This window comes from Myxine glutinosa, chromosome 10 (assembly GCF_964187855.1).
Source record: "Myxine glutinosa chromosome 10, kmMyxGlut1.1, whole genome shotgun sequence".
Classification (NCBI taxonomy): domain Eukaryota; kingdom Metazoa; phylum Chordata; class Myxini; order Myxiniformes; family Myxinidae; genus Myxine; species Myxine glutinosa.
This window is the reverse complement of record NC_136270.1, coordinates 98,168,681-98,188,270: the sequence shown is the minus strand read 5'-3', so window position 1 is coordinate 98,188,270 and position 19,590 is coordinate 98,168,681. Positions and strand designations below refer to the sequence as shown.

At 41.7% G+C, this 19,590-nt stretch overlaps 1 protein-coding gene across 1 annotated transcript; it reads left to right on the top strand.

Annotated features, from left to right (window-relative positions):
• Nucleotides 1–814: 814 nt before the first annotated feature.
• On the top strand, nt 815–17,894 carry SEM1 (SEM1 26S proteasome subunit). Its single transcript, XM_068126417.2, has 3 exons — nt 815–970; nt 10,276–10,366; nt 17,299–17,894. The coding sequence occupies exons 1-3, from the start codon at nt 895–897 to the stop codon at nt 17,339–17,341; spliced, it is 210 nt and encodes a 69-aa protein (XP_067982518.1). The 5' UTR covers nt 815–894; the 3' UTR covers nt 17,342–17,894.
• Nucleotides 17,895–19,590: the final 1,696 nt, after the last annotated feature.

Below are 19,590 nucleotides of genomic sequence, written 5' to 3'. Positions count from 1 at the left end.
TTGGTCAAAAGGTCAAAGGTCAGCTTCACATAAAATCGTCAATTTTCATACGATTGACCTGAAATTTAAAGAATTTGCATTGATTCACCAATCAATAACTGGAAGGTGATTGTTTTTTGTTTTTTTAGATCAAAAGGTGAAAGGTCAAGGTTGCATGAAATCACCAATTTTCCTCCAATTGACCTGAAATGTAAAGAATTTACAGGTCACAGAATTGTTTCACCAATCAAAAGCGAGAAGCCAATTGTTTTTTTTAGATCAAAAGGTCAAAGGTCAAGGTTGCGTAAAATTGCCAATTTTCACCCAATTGACCTGAAATTTAGATAATTTGTATATTGGGACACTAAATTGGTACACCCATCAAAAGCTAGAAGCCGATTGTTGTTGTTTTTTTAGATCAAAAGGTCAAAGGTCAACCCAAGGTTGCATAAAATCATCAATTTTCCTCCAATTCATCTGATATTTTAACAATTTACAGATCACGCAATTGGTTCACCAATCAAAAGCTAGAAGCTGATTTTTTTTTTTAAGATCTATAGCTCAAAGGTCAAGGCTGCACAAAATCATAAATTTTCATTTTGTATTAAAAAAACAAACTGTTTTCGTTATTTTGAGCATAAGGAAGAAGAAGACGTCTGACTACAAACGGCTGCAGACGGGCTTTGCATTTTAATAGGCTTTATAGTTAATCTTTCAACTGTATTTATCATTATCGATGAACGATGATCGATATCATTTTTATTTCAAGGTTATCTTTGTGAAAGACGGACTGGATTTTTAATGACTGCGTGAGCAGACGTACGCGATTACGTCATTTCGATCACGGCACAATTGTATGACGCATTACGCACGTCGACGACGTCACCGCACGTGCGTTTCCTTGCTTCAACAGCAATGACGGAAAAGAAAGCGAACGTGGATCTGGGTCTGTTGGAAGAAGACGACGAGTTTGATGAATTTCCAGCAGAAGGTAAAGTAAAGGTCGAAGTTTGGTGATTATACTTTGGATTGTTCGGTAATGTGAAAAATTTGAATCGGACTCGTCACGCCGTTGTACTACTACTAGTCGAGTGAAGGCTTCGGCCTGAGGTGTTAGGCCGAAGCCTGAGGTGATGAACAGTTGCTTTGTGACTGGATTTTTGAAGCTGTTTGTGTGTGCGCCCCGTGACGTTTGTCAGGCCGTCTCGTCATGGCGGACCTGTTATTATCCACGGGTACAGTATGCACTCTGTGCGTGCGTGGGGTTGTCTCTAAGGCTGGGTGCGGAGGGCCCGTTCTCTCCCGTTCGCCCATGCCTTCCCGCTTCCGTTCGTCGCGCTTGTCTTGGCGCCCACGGCACATTTGAGTCGATCGGTTTAACATGCGGCATAATTTACCAGAATACTGAACTTTCTGGTAAATAGTATTTAAAATACTGGTTCAACAGAACCATATTGTGATGTTTAATTTTGGTTTTTGTTTAAGCCTTGCCGACCCATCGCTTCTTTGATTGGTTTAATCATTTGCGTGTTATATTGACTATTAAGTGCATGTTGTACGTACTTTATAAACGTATCGCATAATCTATCAGTGAATCTCAATGTGGTTGTAAAATGAAGTGAAACGCGCGAACAAAGGAAATTGCGAACAAAAACGTGTGTGTGTGTGTGTGTGTGTGTGTGTGTGTGTGTGTGTGTGTGTGTGTGTGTGTGTGTGTGTGTGTGTGTGTGTGTGTGTGTGTGTGTGTGTGTGTGTGTGTGTGTGTGTGTGTGTGTGTGTGTGTGTGTGTGTGTGTGTGTGTGTTTTTTCATCTGATATCCCGAGGTTCTTGCTGCTTCGTCGTGCCTGTGGTGGTTTATCATTTGTGTGCCTCTTGTACTCTAGTTTTCTGTTGCTTATTGCTTCAACTTCAAGTGTTGGTGTACAATTTTTGTTGCTCCCTCCGTGTCCATCACACTTTATACACTTTATTGGTCCCCGTTGGGCTTTGTCCGAAACGGGGGTTTACAGATTGGGTCTCGTCTGTCTGTCCGTGCGTGCATGCGTCCGCAACCACATCTCGGAGATGTATGGACCGGTTGTGTTCATACTTGGCAAAAAGACTACATGATGGTATACATATGCACATCATTGCGTTTCGCGATGCGATCAAACATGGCTGAATGGCAGACATTATAATTGAGAAAAAAAAGAAACAAAAAAATCCCCCGATATTGAACGTCAAATATTTCTCGGACATGCATTTACCGATCTTTTTCAAACTTGGAATACATAACGAATGGTGGCTTAAATATGCACTTTTTGTTTTTTTCGAGATCAGATCCAAGATTGCTGACTGGCGGACATTTTGTTGCTTAAATGTGTACCCAACCATTTATCGACATGCATGGACAGGTTTTGTTCAAACTTGGCACAAAGACAATACCTGAGTATACTACATATGCAGAAGATTTTGTTTTGTATTCTGACCAAAGATTGCTGACTGGCAGCCTTTAACTCCGAACAGCAAAATTACTAAAACCACAGGGGGCTGACATTTTATGTCCTTCTTCTTCTTTCTCTTCTTCTTCTTCTTCTTCAGCGTTTATACTGTTGTACCATTGGATCTGCTACATTAGTGATTTGATTTTTCTGATTTTTCTTCATTCCGTAAAGATCCATGGGGGTTTTTTTTTTTTTTTTATGTATTTTTATCATACAGTACAAAAATATGCAATCTGGTGTCTGTCTAACTGCAATACATTCGGTCGTTACTTATCCAATCTTGAACAAACTTGACAATTCCAAGGGTCACACTGGAGATTGTAATGACTTCATTTGTCCTCCTCCACCTCCCCAAGGGAGTTAACCACCTTGGGTGAAATCCATGTTAAGATAGCTAATTTTGGCATTTTTCCAAGGCTGCTTCTAATAACAAAAGAAATATAACAATAATAGCATAAATTTAATGTTATTACAAAACTATTAATACTAACAAGTCAGGAGACGAGCGAGCGGTATTCAATGAGAAAGGACGGACTATAACCGAAACAGGCCCGGACAGGCCAGGCCCAGAAATGTCGAAACGAAGGTTACTGACCCTGAAATTAGATAGAAAATAATGTATAATCAGTTATGAGGTTAGTTAGCTACACAATACCGAAAATTCGGTGAAAAATGAAATGAAAAAAAAAAAAAGAAAAAAAAAATCGAGCTCCGTGGGGCTAGACACATGACATTGGCCTAACCAAATACTGAAACCCCTGTCAGATTCCACCACATCCCTCGGAGAAGATGTAGCTTGAACTCTATTACCCCCTAAAAAGACATCTTTTTCGGTAGTGGCTCCGCCCACAATGAGCGCAATACGCCCACTCTAGGCAGGACACAACTAGATCATGATATCAACCTCCCACCCAAGTTTCATCAAGATCGGATGATATCATCGGGTCGTTATGCTGCGGGGACGCGCGCGCACACACACACACACACACACACACACACACACACACACACACACACACACGACGAATATAGTTAGTCTAGTAGGAAGACTAGGTCCCCCTGCACCCCCCGGAGATATACTTCTAATCAGTGTTTCTAGATTGGAAAAAATGTGTAGAAAATGACTAGCTATGGCCCCAAGCTGAAAAAATGTCCCACATACCATTTTTATGCAAATTACTGCTGCAAATTTTATGCAAAATTATGCAAATTTTATGCAAATTTTTGATGAGGAGTAGAGTTGAGGGGTCTTTGAGGGCTTCATCGAGGTGCTCTCGGTTGCAAGACTGGGTCATTCTGAGAAGCACAGCAGGGTCAGAGATCATGATGTTCTCCTCCTCAGTGAATCTCTCCATCAACAGCCTCTCCATTGCCTCACACACTGTTTTGAGGCAAAAGAGGGACTTTGCGTAGGCCTTTCCACTGAGAACACCTTTGAGAGATCCACTTGTTACTAGTTGTGCCTCAAAGAGAATCTCTGCATATCCAGAACCACGCATCTTGTGTCCAGTGAGCATCCCGATGTAGTTCATGGATGTGTGGAAGGGTCCAATCGTTACTACATGACTAGCAAATTCATTTGGCCAGCGCCAGATGATGGGAAGGGCTTTCATGCAGACACCCAGATCAAATGTATTCAGGACCCATCTCTGACCCACCTCAGCAGTTGCTGCCTCGGAACGCTTCAGTAGCTCACGAACAACTGCGTTGTCTGTGATCGGTTGGTGGATAGGCGTGCAGTAGTCGACTGTTGATTTGCTGGGTGGGGGAGAACCAGTTGCAGAGGTGAAACCCCCTAGCCCAGGCACAGGCTGCAGGCCATTGCCATGCCATGCAGGCACCAGGCACAGACCGATCACAGACAACGCAGTTGTTCGTGAGCTACTGAAGCGTTCCGAGGCAGCAACTGCTGAGGTGGGTCAGAGATGGGTCCTGAATACATTTGATCTGGGTGTCTGCATGAAAGCCCTTCCCATCATCTGGCGCTGGCCAAATGAATTTGCTAGTCATGTAGTAACGATTGGACCCTTCCACACATCCATGAACTACATCGGGATGCTCACTGGACACAAGATGCGTGGTTCTGGATATGCAGAGATTCTCTTTGAGGCACAACTAGTAACAAGTGGATCTCTCAAAGGTGTTCTCAGTGGAAAGGCCTACGCAAAGTCCCTCTTTTGCCTCAAAACAGTGTGTGAGGCAATGGAGAGGCTGTTGATGGAGAGATTCACTGAGGAGGAGAACATCATGATCTCTGACCCTGCTGTGCTTCTCAGAATGACCCAGTCTTGCAACCGAGAGCACCTCGATGAAGCCCTCAAAGACCCCTCAACTCTACTCCTCATCAAAAATTTGCATAAAATTTGCATAATTTTGCATAAAATTTGCAGCAGTAATTTGCATAAAAATGGTATGTGGGACATTTTTTCAGCTTGGGGCCATAGCTAGTCATTTTCTACACATTTTTTCCAATCTAGAAACACTGATTAGAAGTATATCTCCGGGGGGTGCAGGGGGACCTAGTCTTCCTACTAGACTAAGTGGTCACTTGATAACTCGTGAACCAATAATATTCCTCCTCCCACAGTGTTTTTCGTCCTTGGAAAAATGTTGTGCTAACGTGTATAAATAGCTCATTGTGGGGGCACCCCTTCCAGAAGTTTATAAACATCAATTATAAACCACAAAATGCATGATTATATTTTGAAATGCTCTCTTCTGCTATATACCACTACTATAAGGCCAAGTAAAAAAAAAAAAAAAGTTTCTCGTCCGGACTTTTTGAAAAAATGAGGAGGGAGGCCCTTACTATTTACTATTTTCATTTTTTTTTGCTATTTTTCCAAGATGGCTGCCATGAATTGAATGACCACTGTGGCTGACTTAAAGACTCTATAGTTTGTCCAATGTAATGTGAAACATGCCAGTGTTGATTGTTACCAAAAGGCCTGAAATTTCATTTCCAAATTAGCAAATAAATATATGTTTTAACTGAAATGGCATATGAATAGAATCAATCAATGGAACATGTCATGTGTTACACCAGACAAACTATATTTGAATAAAACAAAAAAAACAATGACAATGTTTAAATTTGGTATGTGTCCTTGTTTAATATAAATACACAATAATACACTAATAGTACAAGAATTGTTCATATTGGGGACTACTCAGAGAACAGACCAAAAGATTGATGAAATCCTAAAAAAAAAAACTACTGTAGTTTCATTGGAAGGCTGATCCTTCCCTCTTACAAAACCAGAAGTGGGACTAAATAATATATGTTTAATCAACAGTTTGCCCTCCCCCCACATAGTGAAACTAATGACTTTAGGACTTGGTCTATCTTATGGTCTGTTCCATAAATATTAAAGTAAGAAATCCCAGTGAGACATGTCAATCTTGTACATGTCATCCATAAAGTAAGAACCATTTTAAACATTCTAACCATGCACTGCTTTACTTATGCAAAAAATGAAATTGTGATTTTCTTTCCTTCTCAGTTCTCTCTTCTTCAAACTTACAAGAGCCACTGTTATAAATATGTATGTCAAAGTATGAATACCAAACTTTCAGAACAAGGCATAATATTTGTACAAGCATGTAACTACAACTAGTACTAGGCCATCCAAGTATAGCGTTACAGCTACATATGGATTTTTTAATGCACCAAGTATTTAAAAACAAGTACACTAGAAAATGTATGTCTTGATATGGCTTAAATATTTATGCTATATCACGACGCCAACTTACTTTCGTTGTTTGGTATCCATCACCAATGTCATCTCCATCATCAAATTCTCCACTGGCAAATTTAGCGAAGAGATCGTTCAACGTTCGCTTCTCATCTACAACTGATCTCGCGAATCAAGACTTCAAAACTTTTGTCGACGAACGTATGCTTACACCCACGAATATCGTCATATTCCCTACTCAAATTTGTACCATTAAAAGTATGAAATGCAAGATTTTTACATGTAAATTGCACTTGCCCAGTGCACAACCGCTGCGAGAATTGACCGTCTTCAGCACAAAGTGTCTGCGTTAAGCCTAGCATGTATTAACCAGGAAGTTCCGTTAGAGGGCGGGATCCATAATAGTTCAGATCATCAATGCACAAGATACGATCAGCAAACGCCCGGAAACGGCAAGTTTTAGACCGAGTTTCTTCGCAAAACGATTTTTTTTTAAACAAGTATATATTAAAAAAAAAAAGTATTAAATAGTAAATAAAAGTAGGCGGCGACCAAAAAGGAAGCGGGCGGGGGCGAGAAACATTTTTTTTTTTTTTTTACTTGGCCTAATACTGTAAGAACCACCTTTTGAGGTCATTTTTCCCTGCAGAGCAGGGGTTAGCCTTTTTCGGGCACCGTGGTCCCCTTTTTGAGGCAATGTTTTACGGCCGGATGCCCTTCCTGCCACCAACCCTATTAGTCGCCTCTTGCGACACACAGGGAATTACCAGTGAACTGGTACTCAATTTGCCGACCTCGGAAGGACGACTGGCTTAGTCATCCACCCTGGTGTTAATTCACCGATCGACCGGGATTCGAACCCAGGATCTTAGGATCCCAAGCTGGCACCTGGGGTCCCAAACCCAGGATCCGCTAAGCGGCGGTTAGGGTGCACACATTATACACACACCCCACCAGAGAGGAAAATAACATGACCCTTCCTGCCACTCCTGTAGGAAGTGTCTGTTCTAGTGATTAAAAAGGCACATTTGTTGCAAGTAAATTAATTATTAGCTTCCCATTGTTACTATTTTGTCGCAGGTCTACAAGAGCTTTGGGTTGCTGCTGTTGTTGTTGTTGTTGTTGGGGTTCTTGTTTTAATATGTGCACCCATTGGTCGGAAAGCTACTGGACCGTACACACGTCCACACGTCGCTTGACTCCACCCACAATATCACAGAGATGCAATGATATGGCCACCATCTTTGTTTTCTGCTGGGTCTAACAAATGAGGCCTGTAAGATTATGCTGATTATATACTGTCCGGTTTGTTACGTCAGATTTCCATTGGCTTTGTTTGGGTCGAGTGTTGATGATTAGGGACTTCGTGGAAGGAAAAGACATCCAACACAACAAGAAAGAGTCCTAATTGTCCCCCGTCGCTCAGCGGAGCGAAAGGGGGACTATGGCTTTCCCCTCCGTCCGTGTGTCCGTCCGTCCGTGCGTGCGGCGTGCGTGCGTAAGCGAAGGACCGCATTCAAATTTGGTGTGTGGGTGCAACCCACGTCAAAATCAAAGATGGCCGCCGCCATGTATGTCTGATTCTATGTATGTCTGAACCTTGTAACCTCCATATCTTGAAAAATAAGCGAAGTACCAACTTCTAATCTGGTATGTGGGTGTATCGAGGCAAAAGGAAGAACGCTGTTTAAAATCGGGTCGCTACGTTAAAAGCCAAGATGGCCACCGCCATGTATGTCTGAAACTTGAGATGAATATCTTGAAAAATAAGCAAAGTACCAACTTCTAATATGGTGTGTGGGTGTATCTCGGCATAAGGAAGAACGCTTTTGAAAATTGGGTCGCCCCGTCAAAATACAAGATGGCCGCCACCATATTTATGTCTGAACCATGTGAGCGAAATATCTTGAAAAATAAGCGAAGTACCAACTTCTAATCTGGTGTGTGGGTGTATCTAGGCACAAGCAAGGACGCTGTTTAAAATTGGGTCGCCACGTCAAAATCCAAGATGGCCGCCGCCATGTATTTCTGATGCTATGTATGTCTGAACCTTGTAACCTGCATATCTTGAAAAATAAGCGAAGTACCAACTTCTAATCTGGTGTGTGGGTGTATCTAGGCATAAGGAAGAACGCTATTGAAAATTGGGTCGCCGCATCAAAATCCAAGATGGCCGCCACCATATATATGTCTGACCCTTGTGAGATGAATATCTTGAAAAATAAGCGAAGTACCAACTTCTAATTTGGTGTGTGGGTGTATCTCGCCATAAGGAAGAACGCTATTGAAAATTGGGTTGCCACGTCAAAATCCAAGATGGCCGCCACCATATACTATATGTCTGAACCTTGTGAGCGAAATATCTCGAAAAATAAGCGAAGTACCAACTTCTAATCTGGTGTGTGGGTGTATCTCGGCACACGGAAGAACGCTCTTTAAAATTGGGTCGCCACTTCAAAATCCAAGATGGCCGCCGCCATGTATGTCTGAATCTTGTGAGAAGAATATCTTGAAAGATAAGCGAAGTACCAACTTCTAATTTGGTGTGTGGGTGTATCTCGGCATAAGGAAGACCGCCATTGTAAAGTGGGTCGCTGCGTCAAAATCCAGGACGGCCGCCACCATATATATTTGTCTGAACCTTGTGAGCGAAATATCTTGAAAAATAAGCGAAGTACCTTCAGGTGTGTGGGTGTATCTAGGCATAAGGAAGAACGCTATTGAAAATTGGGTCACCATGTCAAAATCCAAGATTGCCGCCTCCATGTTTGTCTGACCCTTGTGAGCGAAATATCATATCATAGCATGTTTTCTGCGTGTTCCACTTTGTCAACTCACATCACTTCCCCGACGGGTGACCTAGGCGTAATGCTTGTCAATACTTTATTCCAGCCACGGCTAACGAAACCCGTTTTTTTCCACTTTCGGTTGCACCTGGTTCTGGAAAACCCTTGATCAACCTGAGCTGAAGCATATTTTCATATTGTAACATGAAAGGCAAAATGATGCCGCTACAGGATGTCGAAAAAAAAAAAAATCTAATCTTAAAAAAAAACAAAAAAAACCCTAATATGTCGGAATAATAGTAAGATTCAATCAAGGCCGTCATAATGCATAGTAATCGAGCGTTACATTATGCAAATTATTTAATAGCGCTTTATATGCATGTTTCCCAATCGGCCGTTACTGGAATTTGTTGCAGGTTATGACCACAGTGCGGTCATTCGTGTTATTAATCTGACAGCAGGAACTACTTACTATCTTGAAGTTTGAGGTCCTCCTTCATCTTCCATTTCCGACAGACGGGCTTTTAAAACAGGCCTTTTATGAATAACCGGTCCCAATTTTTGTTCTAAGTCAATCGAATATTAGCTTTGCAGGAGAAGTGGAATGTATCGACGGATGAGAAGTCAAAAAAAATTAGTTTCTCCGTTTGACAAAGGCATTATAATGGCGACAAACTGCAATGTTCTCTTCAGTTTTATCACTTTTGCGTTTCTTTAACCCAAAACTACTCCATCCTTCAGCCAATCCTCGCATTTTTTTTTTACCACTTAGTCATCTGCCATCTTTGCTGGTGCCATCATAGGTATTACACGTGTTGAGGATATGATGTCATCTTCTGTCGACATATTCAACCAATGGCTAGCCTTGTTTGAAAAAAAAAAAAATACGCCATCACTTGATTTGCACCTGCCATTTTTAACCAAAATATTAATTTAAAAAAACATTGCAACTCTTCTTCTTCTCTTCCTCACCCTTACTTAATTTATTCACTATCTGCAATGCTTTCCGGGTATATATATTCAGTATTGGGGTTGGCTTGTTCAGCATCGCTATCTGGACTGCTGTCTCGTTGAGGGAACCATGTTCGAATCCCTCGTACCACATGTTTGTCTGACATTGTTAACTCGTGTCCTTGTAATTCAAGTGAAAGTACGGTAGGTACAACGATGTCTCCTAATGATGTTTTCATCCTGCATGTAATTTACATACAATCTTCACCATGAGCCAGAAAGTGATGTTACAAAACATAAATAGGCAGCAAATATGGTGCCAAGAAGCAAAAAAAAAAAATATATATATATATATTTCTTTCTTTCCTTTTTGCTTCCAGACTGGATAGGCTTGGACGATGAAGACACCCATGTTTGGGAAGACAACTGGGATGATGACAATGTGGAAGATGATTTTTCCCAGCAGTTAAGGTGAGTGCTTCCTTGTTCTTTTTTCCAGCTTGTATTGCAGTAAAGCGTGGTACATTGTGACTACCTGCTTGACCATGCTCAGACTTAATAGTTTAATCTTGAAATTGTTCAGGTTGTCAACCTGTACAAGCTGTCACCTGTGGGGCCTAATCTTTGGGTTTCCTTAAGCCCATCCATTTTCTTAATCTGTTGTGATTGCTTTCCCATGCCAGACAATGTCTATGGAGCATTTAAAAAAAAAAAAAAAAAAAATGGTCAAACATTGCTTTATTTCCAACTCGTAAGTTTTGGGAGAAACAGCTGAGCATTGCTCTTGGGGAAGTGATAACCAAGTGTAATTTGTGAACTGGATGTTGTGGATGTTTCATCTTTTAAAGCTTGTAATTTTATCAGTTTGCTTGTAAACATTTCTCATTTTAAAGATATTTAAAATATAAGAAGCACGTTGGTGTTTGTAGCTGTTAGGCCAAAATGCTCTGAGTTTTCTCTGAAGAATAGAACAACTACTTGTGGTAGTGGATGGGAGCTGTGGTGTTTGGAAACTCTGCAATTCGATGACATTCTCCATGTTACTTGAGATAGTTTATTTTTATAATTCGATTCGTTGTTTCCTTATAAAAAGAAAATCTAAGATTTGAATAGCAGAGACCTTTAAGCTGAAAGTTGCTCCAAAGCGATCGCAGTTTTTCAGTGGGGATTTGATGGCCTCATGGTAATTAATTTTATTGAAAATACGGATGCCCCCATTTGCATCGTTGTTTGGAATGTGTTACAAGTGATTATCAAATTTTCACGAGGACAAACCTTTAACAGACCAAAATGATGCAAGTGCACAGGTGCATGCTGAGGACTTGTGGTGGCGAAGAGAATATGGCCCACCAAATGGCTTCCGATGAGCTCTTATCAAGTGTGCTTCCTCTTTTTTTTTTCTCTTCTTCTTTCTTGTCTTCCTCCTCTTTTCTCATTCCCCTCACTGGGAGGATGTCTTTTTTCTTCTTTTTCTTTCTCTTTTTGTCTCCCTCCCCTCTGTCATGAGGTCAGTCATTCAAATGATCTCCGTCCGACCGACCAATCATCCATCCACGTACTTTTATGTGCAATATTTCAAAAACTGTTCAATATTTAGGGTACCTGGAGTATCACCTCCTTGTTGTTTCTCATTTTCTTTCTCTGCAGTTCCTTGCTGCTAAAGCAGTTGAGTGGCGAGGATTACATTCGGTGGTTTACCATCGTCTCCCTCGAGGTAGTTGGGACAATAATTTTGGCTAGAGTAATTACAACAATTGCCTACTCTTTGCAAAAGACACCGTGGAGTTTTGTAGCATCAACCAACCTCCCAGCTTAAAATCCCATAATTATCTGATTCAATGCTCTACTCGCCAAGCATGGAGGTAAGTTTATATTCCATATCTTTGCATAAATTTACAAACCCACATTTAGGTTTCTGTGGATTTATTTTGGAGAGGTGTATTCAAGGTGACCTTTCTTTGCTTGTTAGTGTGCGGTGTGCCGTACAGGGTGGCCTGAAAGTCGCTTTACCTCTGATAGATTTCTCACACCTCCCTCTCTGCCGTCCTCCGCCATGGAATGCAGCAACACTGGCGCGCTGACATGGGAGTCAGTAGGAAGCTAGCCGGCGTGGCAGACACATGTTGTTAGTGTCGAAGAGCGGTTGGTTGCTTGTGTTTGGGTGCATGAAAGGGTACAGACAGGACAAACAATTGCTAATTTGCGGACAGCTTTCACGAACGCTTTGGGAAACCTTCTCCACCAAAGCACATGTTAAAGTGGGGAAAATGGGCTTTTGAAACGGGAAGTGTGAAGGACAAGAAGTGCAATGGCAGAACGTAAAGAGAAGAAATACATGCGCTATTGTATTGGCGTCCGTTGACTGGTCAACAAGAAAGAGCCTGTGAACCTGGCATACCGTGGACCACTATCTGACCTCACATGAAAAGGTATCTTCAGTTGAAAGTTGAAACCCTGGCATCCATCATTTGTGAATGAACTGAGTGATGCCGACATGGATTGTCGCTGTGTATCATGCGATGTCTTCCTTGACGCCTTCCCGGCTGCCATGTCTCGAGGGAAAATGTTCTTTTTGGAAGAATTTGCCAAATGTTCCCACAACGATGGATTGGACATGAATCACCAGCTCGCTACCATGGACACGTAGTCCAGATATAATGACTCCAGACAACTCTTTGTGGGCCTTCATCATGGAGAAGGTGTCGCCAAACCGGGGTAGTATGATTGAAGAATTGTGTGCTCCAGTCGTGGCCTCTTTCACACAGGTGACACTACAAATGAGGTACACAGGATGCCTAAGAGGACTTCGCGGCAAATTGAGCTGTACAAGTAGTCAGGCAGCTTAGCAGCATATTTATCGAAAATGGGGAACGGCTTGACAAAAGCGCCATTTTTTTTTTGGTGATCCATTAGACCATATACAATAGATTTAGGACCGGAGGCAAGAAATATACAATGTTCTTCACCTTTTTATTGGACAAAAAACAAGGACAAAAACCAATTATGTATATATTTTCAACAAGGAGGCTAACTTTTCTTTCATTGCATGCAGTGTTATTTGTAAAACTTATGCATGCCTGCATAATAAATCTTACGCTTCCATGTAATAATAATTAGTAATATAATACCGAGTGTTTATACAAATGTGTTATACTTGTGACTCGCGCACCTCTCATATATCTAACATGTACGCAACTACAAGGATGTAATGACAATATCGCTTTAGAACAGACAACAAGTTCAAGGTAATTTGTCCGGCAATTTATGTATTTACGATTTTAGTCTAACTCCAATAGCTGATGATTTATTTGCATAAATGTATTGCTCGATATTATGCTGTGCGAGTCGTATTTGCGCAAAAGTCAAACACTGTATATGTCTTGCCTCCGGTCCTAATTCGATTGCATATGGTCCAATGAACCACTAAAATAAAAATGGTACTTTTGTAAAGTCGTTCCCCCAAAAATTGCTCAGCTGCCTACGTAACTAAAGGAGGATGATGGAGCACATACAGATACAATGCCTGGTTAATTATTGTAAGAACTGCAAAATAAAACTTTCATATTAAAAGGGTTTAAAAACTACTGCTTTACTCAAGAGGGGAAAAGTGACTTTCAGGCCACCCTGTAGATGTTGTTTTTTTCCCCCTTTCTCGGTCTTTGTGGGAGTGGGTGTGGGTTCGGGGTGAGTTGATGATTGGTTGTAACAACATTGGGAAATGAAAGTATAGTCGTGACATCATACATACGTGCTGGTATAAATGGCTTCCGCTTGCATGTCTGCTGCTTGGTTTTATTATTGGTATTATTTTATCATTTTTATTTTTTCCTGCCTTCCCATTGTCGGGCAATTCCATGACAAGATCAACCCAATGGGAGAAATTTTTAATTCTGCTTTTAAATTGATAATCAATGTGAATTAGAACAATCCTATATTTTAAGGTTTTAATTTCCAGAGACATTTTTTTGGCTCACTAATTAATGGCAATTGATGACTCGCTGATTATGCTAAACACCCCCCCCCCCCACCGTCTTCCCCCCCCCCCCCCCCCCATCCTCCTCTGAGCAGCCTCAAAATAATGCTGCTATGCTATTTAGAGAGCTAGATTTCATCTCAACTAGATTTCATTTGGCAGAGAACTAGAGGATGCTAGCAATACATTTTGATAACTGATTTACATTGATGAAGGATGTGTTCATAAATCTCAGGGGCTAATTACAAAGTGACCCCCATGCCTGTGCGTCCGACATGGAAAACTTCAAACTATTTTGATCACATTTAGTACAATGAATATCATTTCACAACATTTACAAACAACCAGCATTTATCTTGATGCTACCATCATCACTGTTGAGTCGACCCTCATTAGTGTAATTAGTCGAGAAACATTGGTGTCTGAAGCACACGTTTTATGTGTGTCCGACACCGTGATTCAGGCACAATCGAGCACATTCATTAAGGAGCAGTTACAGGGGCGTGCTCTGTTGGTAAAATGGCAACACAATGGTGTTCCGTCACTTCCGTATTCCTTGTGCAGTATGACATCACGTCCTCATTCCTCGTGAAGTGTGAAGTCACTTCCGCATTCCTAATGCGCGTTTGAAAGCCAGATAAGACATTTCAAGAAATCCAATCCAAGAATAGATGAAAATTGAGGATTTAAGAAATTTGACAGTTTGTGACCTTTGACCTTTTGACCCCCAAAAACAATATGCTTCTTGCTTATGACCAACTCTACCATTTGGTGAATTTTGTGAAGATCGGCGGTTGAAAATTGTGGCCTGTAGGCGACTGACAAACAGACAGAATAACACACAAGACCCACCAATATACTTGACAAATCTTTTTTTCATCAAGTAACAAACAGACTCAAATGCAATACCCTCTCCTCTGGCGAGGTTAATAAATCAAAGCTAGTATTCCAGGCAAGAAATCTGCTGATGTCCTTGAGAGGCTTACATTATTTGAGAACACAGAACCCCGGGGTCAAACTCAGCAAATTTTGCGAGTTGTGCCCAAAATATGTTAAGCTATTCGACAACATTCCCCACAATGTGTGTGTATGTGCACCATTAAAACGTCCAGCTCTTCCTGTGTGCATTCTAGTGTGATTGACCTTTCAGACAAAACTTCAGGCTTCGTCAAGCAAATTGTGTGTGATCCAAATTGGAGGACTGCATGAAACAGTGTAAACTGTAAAGTATGTGTTAACAACATTGCTACCCTGGCCCCATTTGCGGATTCTGCTATAAAGTACCAACGGTGGCAGACTGCTGACTGTGTTGCTCGTGTTGAAATAGCTGGAACAGCATCAGGAGTGTTTGAAGAACTCTGGCATCAAGTGTAACTTTTACCGACTGCACAATTTCATCAAACGGCATCAGGTTGAATATATGGACGGATTGAGCAACAATGTCAATGGGTGGATGGTTCTTCTTCAAGTGGATTTTTCAGAAAATGCTAGCATCTGCATACAGACCAAAATCGAATCTGCCCATTGGACCAACACATGTTGCGTTGTTCTCGGCCTACGTGTGGATTCATGATGAAAGCGCTATGACAGAGTATTGTATTATCTGACGAACGACAGCTCGACAAATTAGCATTCCATGCCTTCACGACCCATATTTTCTCATGGTTGAAATCGAAGTACACTCAAATTGATGGAATTGATGCGTTATCCGATGGCGCAAGCTCCCAATTCAATGTCCAGCTCAGATGGAATTTTTTGGCCACATCTCATGGAAAGGGTGTGGTTGATGGCTTAGGAAGAACAGTGAAACGCTCAGTCTGGAGATTCATTAAGAGTGGAAGCGGTGAAGCTGATGACTGCAAGGAGTATTACAGCACAGCTTATATCTGTTGAGCACAATCCCAACATCAATATCCATTATATACTATTGGCGGAGTTCATCAATGCAAATAAAGATGAATTTGTGGCTGCTTGCGGTAACACTATTGCCGTACCCAATACACAAAGTACATTGTGTCCCACCGCATGGGAAGTATCAGATTTTCGTGAACGGCTACTCTTCATCGACCACTTCATTGACATTCCTCTGCGCAAAGTTGAAGATTCCATTGAAAGTGAAATAGAGATATACACACATGAAGCACCTCAAACGTTGACCAAATAAATCTTGTGGTAGGGGATTGGGTACTGGTGAGCTATGAGAATGAGGATTTCCCGGTGAGCTAACAAATATTGTAGAGAATGAAGTGAAGGTCAATGGTATTCACGTAGTCAGCAAGAATTGGAAGTGGCCTGAAAATGAGGACCATATTTTCTTTTTTTACAAGTGCGACATCATTCGCAAGATCGATTCTACAAGTGCGACATCATTCGCAAGATCGATCCTACAAGTGCGACATCATTCGCAAGATCGATCCTACAAGTGCGACATCATTCGCAAGATCGATCCTACAAGTGCGACATCATTCGCAAGATCGATCCTACAAGTGCGACATCATTCGCAAGATCGATCCTACAAGTGCGACATCATTCGCAAGATCGATCCACCCATAGTCTCTAGACACGGTGGACAATTTCGCTTTATCTGAATTTAAGAAACGCATTGCATACTTACCTGTGGGTCAGTGACAAACTGAAACCTTTGTTTCTTTGCTTTGTTCTGCTTCTATTTTGTGGTGGTTCAAATTCTCATTTGTGTTCACCCATAGTTGACATTGCCATTCACAAATTAGATCATTCAAGAAATCATTGTTTCATGAAGGAGCACATGACGAAGGAAGGAGTCCTATCATGCTCGGTTTTCACGTAGGTTGGATGTTGCATAGGAAATTGGTTCCATGCATTCAAAAGTTTTGTTGATTTGCCAATAAAATGTATTTTACACTTGTCTTGATCCGAAGTATCCTCAAACGCACCTTTTTCAGAAAGTGAAATGGACATCTTGGCAGATGTGCGTCTCACATTATGGGTCACTTTATGTGTCACTAAAGTAATCAGAAATTTATATGAATAAACTGTTTTTATAACCTCAAACCTAACTGTATTGCATGATGGGAGTGTTATCATGCTATACCTGTCACCTCTTCTGAACTTCACCTTGAAATTTGTTAGGCAAGGCTTTTTAGATTTTTGAGCATGTATCCAACACCAAGAGTAGTATGTTGTCTCTTGTACAGGAGAGTGCCAGCAGCCTCCCCATGTTGCGATTTCTAAGTACTGCGAGGACCAAATAATCATATTACAACACGGCAAAGTTCCAAACCTCCTACAGGAAGAACACTCATGAAAAATTTGGATTGGATTTGTGGTTTCCTTAATGATGCAGTGTATTTGGGGACTCATGCATTATCATGAATACAAAGCTGTGTGTGCGTGCATGTGCGTGTGCTCTCTACAAACTATAAAATATACTTTTTCTTTTTCTTTTCAGGGCAGAACTGGAAAAACATGGGCACAAGATGGAAACTGTGTGAAATAACACAAAGCATTGTGCATATTGCTGTTTAATTAAACCTTTTGGAACTTTGAAAGGCAAGCAAGGAAAGCTCTGAAATACTTTATTGAATTATTTTGGTTTTCTTTCTTCTTCATTTTGAGGGTATTTCAATTTTGTTTGAACTCTGCGTTGTACGTAAATATACTCTTCCCCATACCCCCACTCCACGGAGATACGTTTGTTTAAAGTAAGGAAGGGTTGATGAATTTTTATATATATTTTTTGTTAACCTGCATTTTTGTGAAGTTATGATCCATGGCATCACAAACTGGTGTTAAGCAGTAAACAAAGCTTGAAAGTTGTTTCAACCCCAACTATAAAAGGATGGTGGTTAATTCCATCTGTGGCTCATTTCTCAAGATGTTGGTGGTGGGGGATAGTTTTTTTTTTTGTTTTTTTTGTTTTTTTTCCCTTCAGTTTGGGGGGTGGAGGGTTGGCATTAATTTATTAAAGGAGCCTGGTGGCCTATTTTTTTTTTCCCCTTTATTCCAAGCTGATGTGTGCTTTCAATAAAGTTATTTTGAAAAGAACGTGGATCTATATATCAATATAATAATAGCGTAAGGACTCGACTTTGTTATCCCTTTTACGCCGCACCCAGTGACCCGATGCCCACGGCACTAATGGATTTACGATCTACGAACCGCGCTCTTTGTTTATCACGTACAGCCATACTCGAAAAATCTGAATTAACCGACGTTGGGGCCCAAAAGCATCCGATTAACTGCCGATACGACGCCATCGTATTGGCGTCTGCTGGGCGAAGGCGAAAGCAAGCAGTCCGCTGATTGGACAGTCGAAGGCGACAGCAAGCCGTCTACTGAGTGGATAATCCAGAGCATGCATTTGTGCCGGTGTCGGCGATCGTTGTTCATATACGCACTCTTCATTCTCATCTTTCTTCCTAACTCTTACTCGGACAAGCAAATACCCTATGCCATCCATAATGGTACACTCTATCCATACACCACATCCTCCCTTCCGTGGATGTTCCACGGGTTTCGGCTAGTCTATATAATAATAGCGTAAGGACTCGACTTTGTTATCCTTTTTACGCCGCACCCAGTGACCCGATGCCCACGGCACTAATGGATTTACGATCTACAAACCGCACTCTTTGTTTATCATGTACAGCCATACTCGAAAAATCTGAATTAGCCGACGTTGGGGCCCAAAATCATCCGATTAACTGCCGATACGACGCCATCGTATTGGCGTCTGCTGGGCGAAGGTGAAGCAAGCCGTCCGCTGATTGGACAGGCAAAGGCGAAAGCAAGCCGTCCACTGAGTGGACAATCCAGAGCATGCATTTGTGCCGGTGTCGGCGATCGTTGTTCATATACGCACTCTTCATTCTCATCTTTCTTCCTAACTCTTACTCGGACAAACAAATCCCCTATGCCATCCATAATGGTACACTCTATCCATACACCACATCCTCCCTTCCGTGGATGTTCCACGGGTTTCGGCTAGTACTACTGTGTTCAAAAAGTATCCGACCTTTATTTTTCGTGCGTAAAAAAAAAAGAAGTTAGGGAAGCGTTGATTGGTGCACGTATGTAGGCGATCCTAATGCGCACACGTGAATTTTTTCCCACCTGCAGAAGCTGTCATTCGACAGCAGACCGCCGATGAGTGAGGACATGTAAGTGAGCGCCGTCGGATTTTCGTTTTTGACAAAATGACGGAAAAACTTGAACAACGCGACTGCATCAAATTTTGTGTAAAGCTTGGCGATTCCCAAGTGGAAACGATCCGCAAGATTCAACACCGTTCATTCCATTATGAAGGAGGATTTGGGCTTCAGGAGAATCTCAGCGAAGTTCGTACCAAAGCTGCTAACGATTGAGCAGAAGCAACTCCGTTTGGAGATCGCACAGGACATGCTGGAGACTGTGAACAGCGATCCCAGCTTCCTCAACACAGTGATCACTGGCGATGAGTCCTGGGTTTATGGGTACGACCCAGAAACCAAGTTGCAGTCATCACAATGGAAGCATCCAACATCCCCGAGGCCAAAAAAAGCAAGGCAGGTCCGCAGCAATGTCAGTCATGCTGACCGTCTTCTTCGACTCCAGAGAAGACATCATGCGGAATGCGACGGACCAGCTGCGCGCCATCCCAAAAGAGGCGTTCCAGCGCTGCTTCCGACAGTGGCAGAACCGTTGGGAGAAGTGTGTGGCAGCCAAAGGGGACTACTTTGAACGAGATTATTATTTTAAAAAA

Coding starts and splice junctions, on each gene's coding strand:
- SEM1 (XM_068126417.2), top strand. CDS start 895: ATGACGGAAAAGAAAGCGAACGTGGATCTGGGTCTGTTGGAAGAAGAC. Junction 971..10,275: donor TGATGAATTTCCAGCAGAAG/GTAAAGTAAAGG, acceptor TTTTGCTTCCAG/ACTGGATAGGCTTGGACGAT. Junction 10,367..17,298: donor GATTTTTCCCAGCAGTTAAG/GTGAGTGCTTCC, acceptor TTTTCTTTTCAG/GGCAGAACTGGAAAAACATG.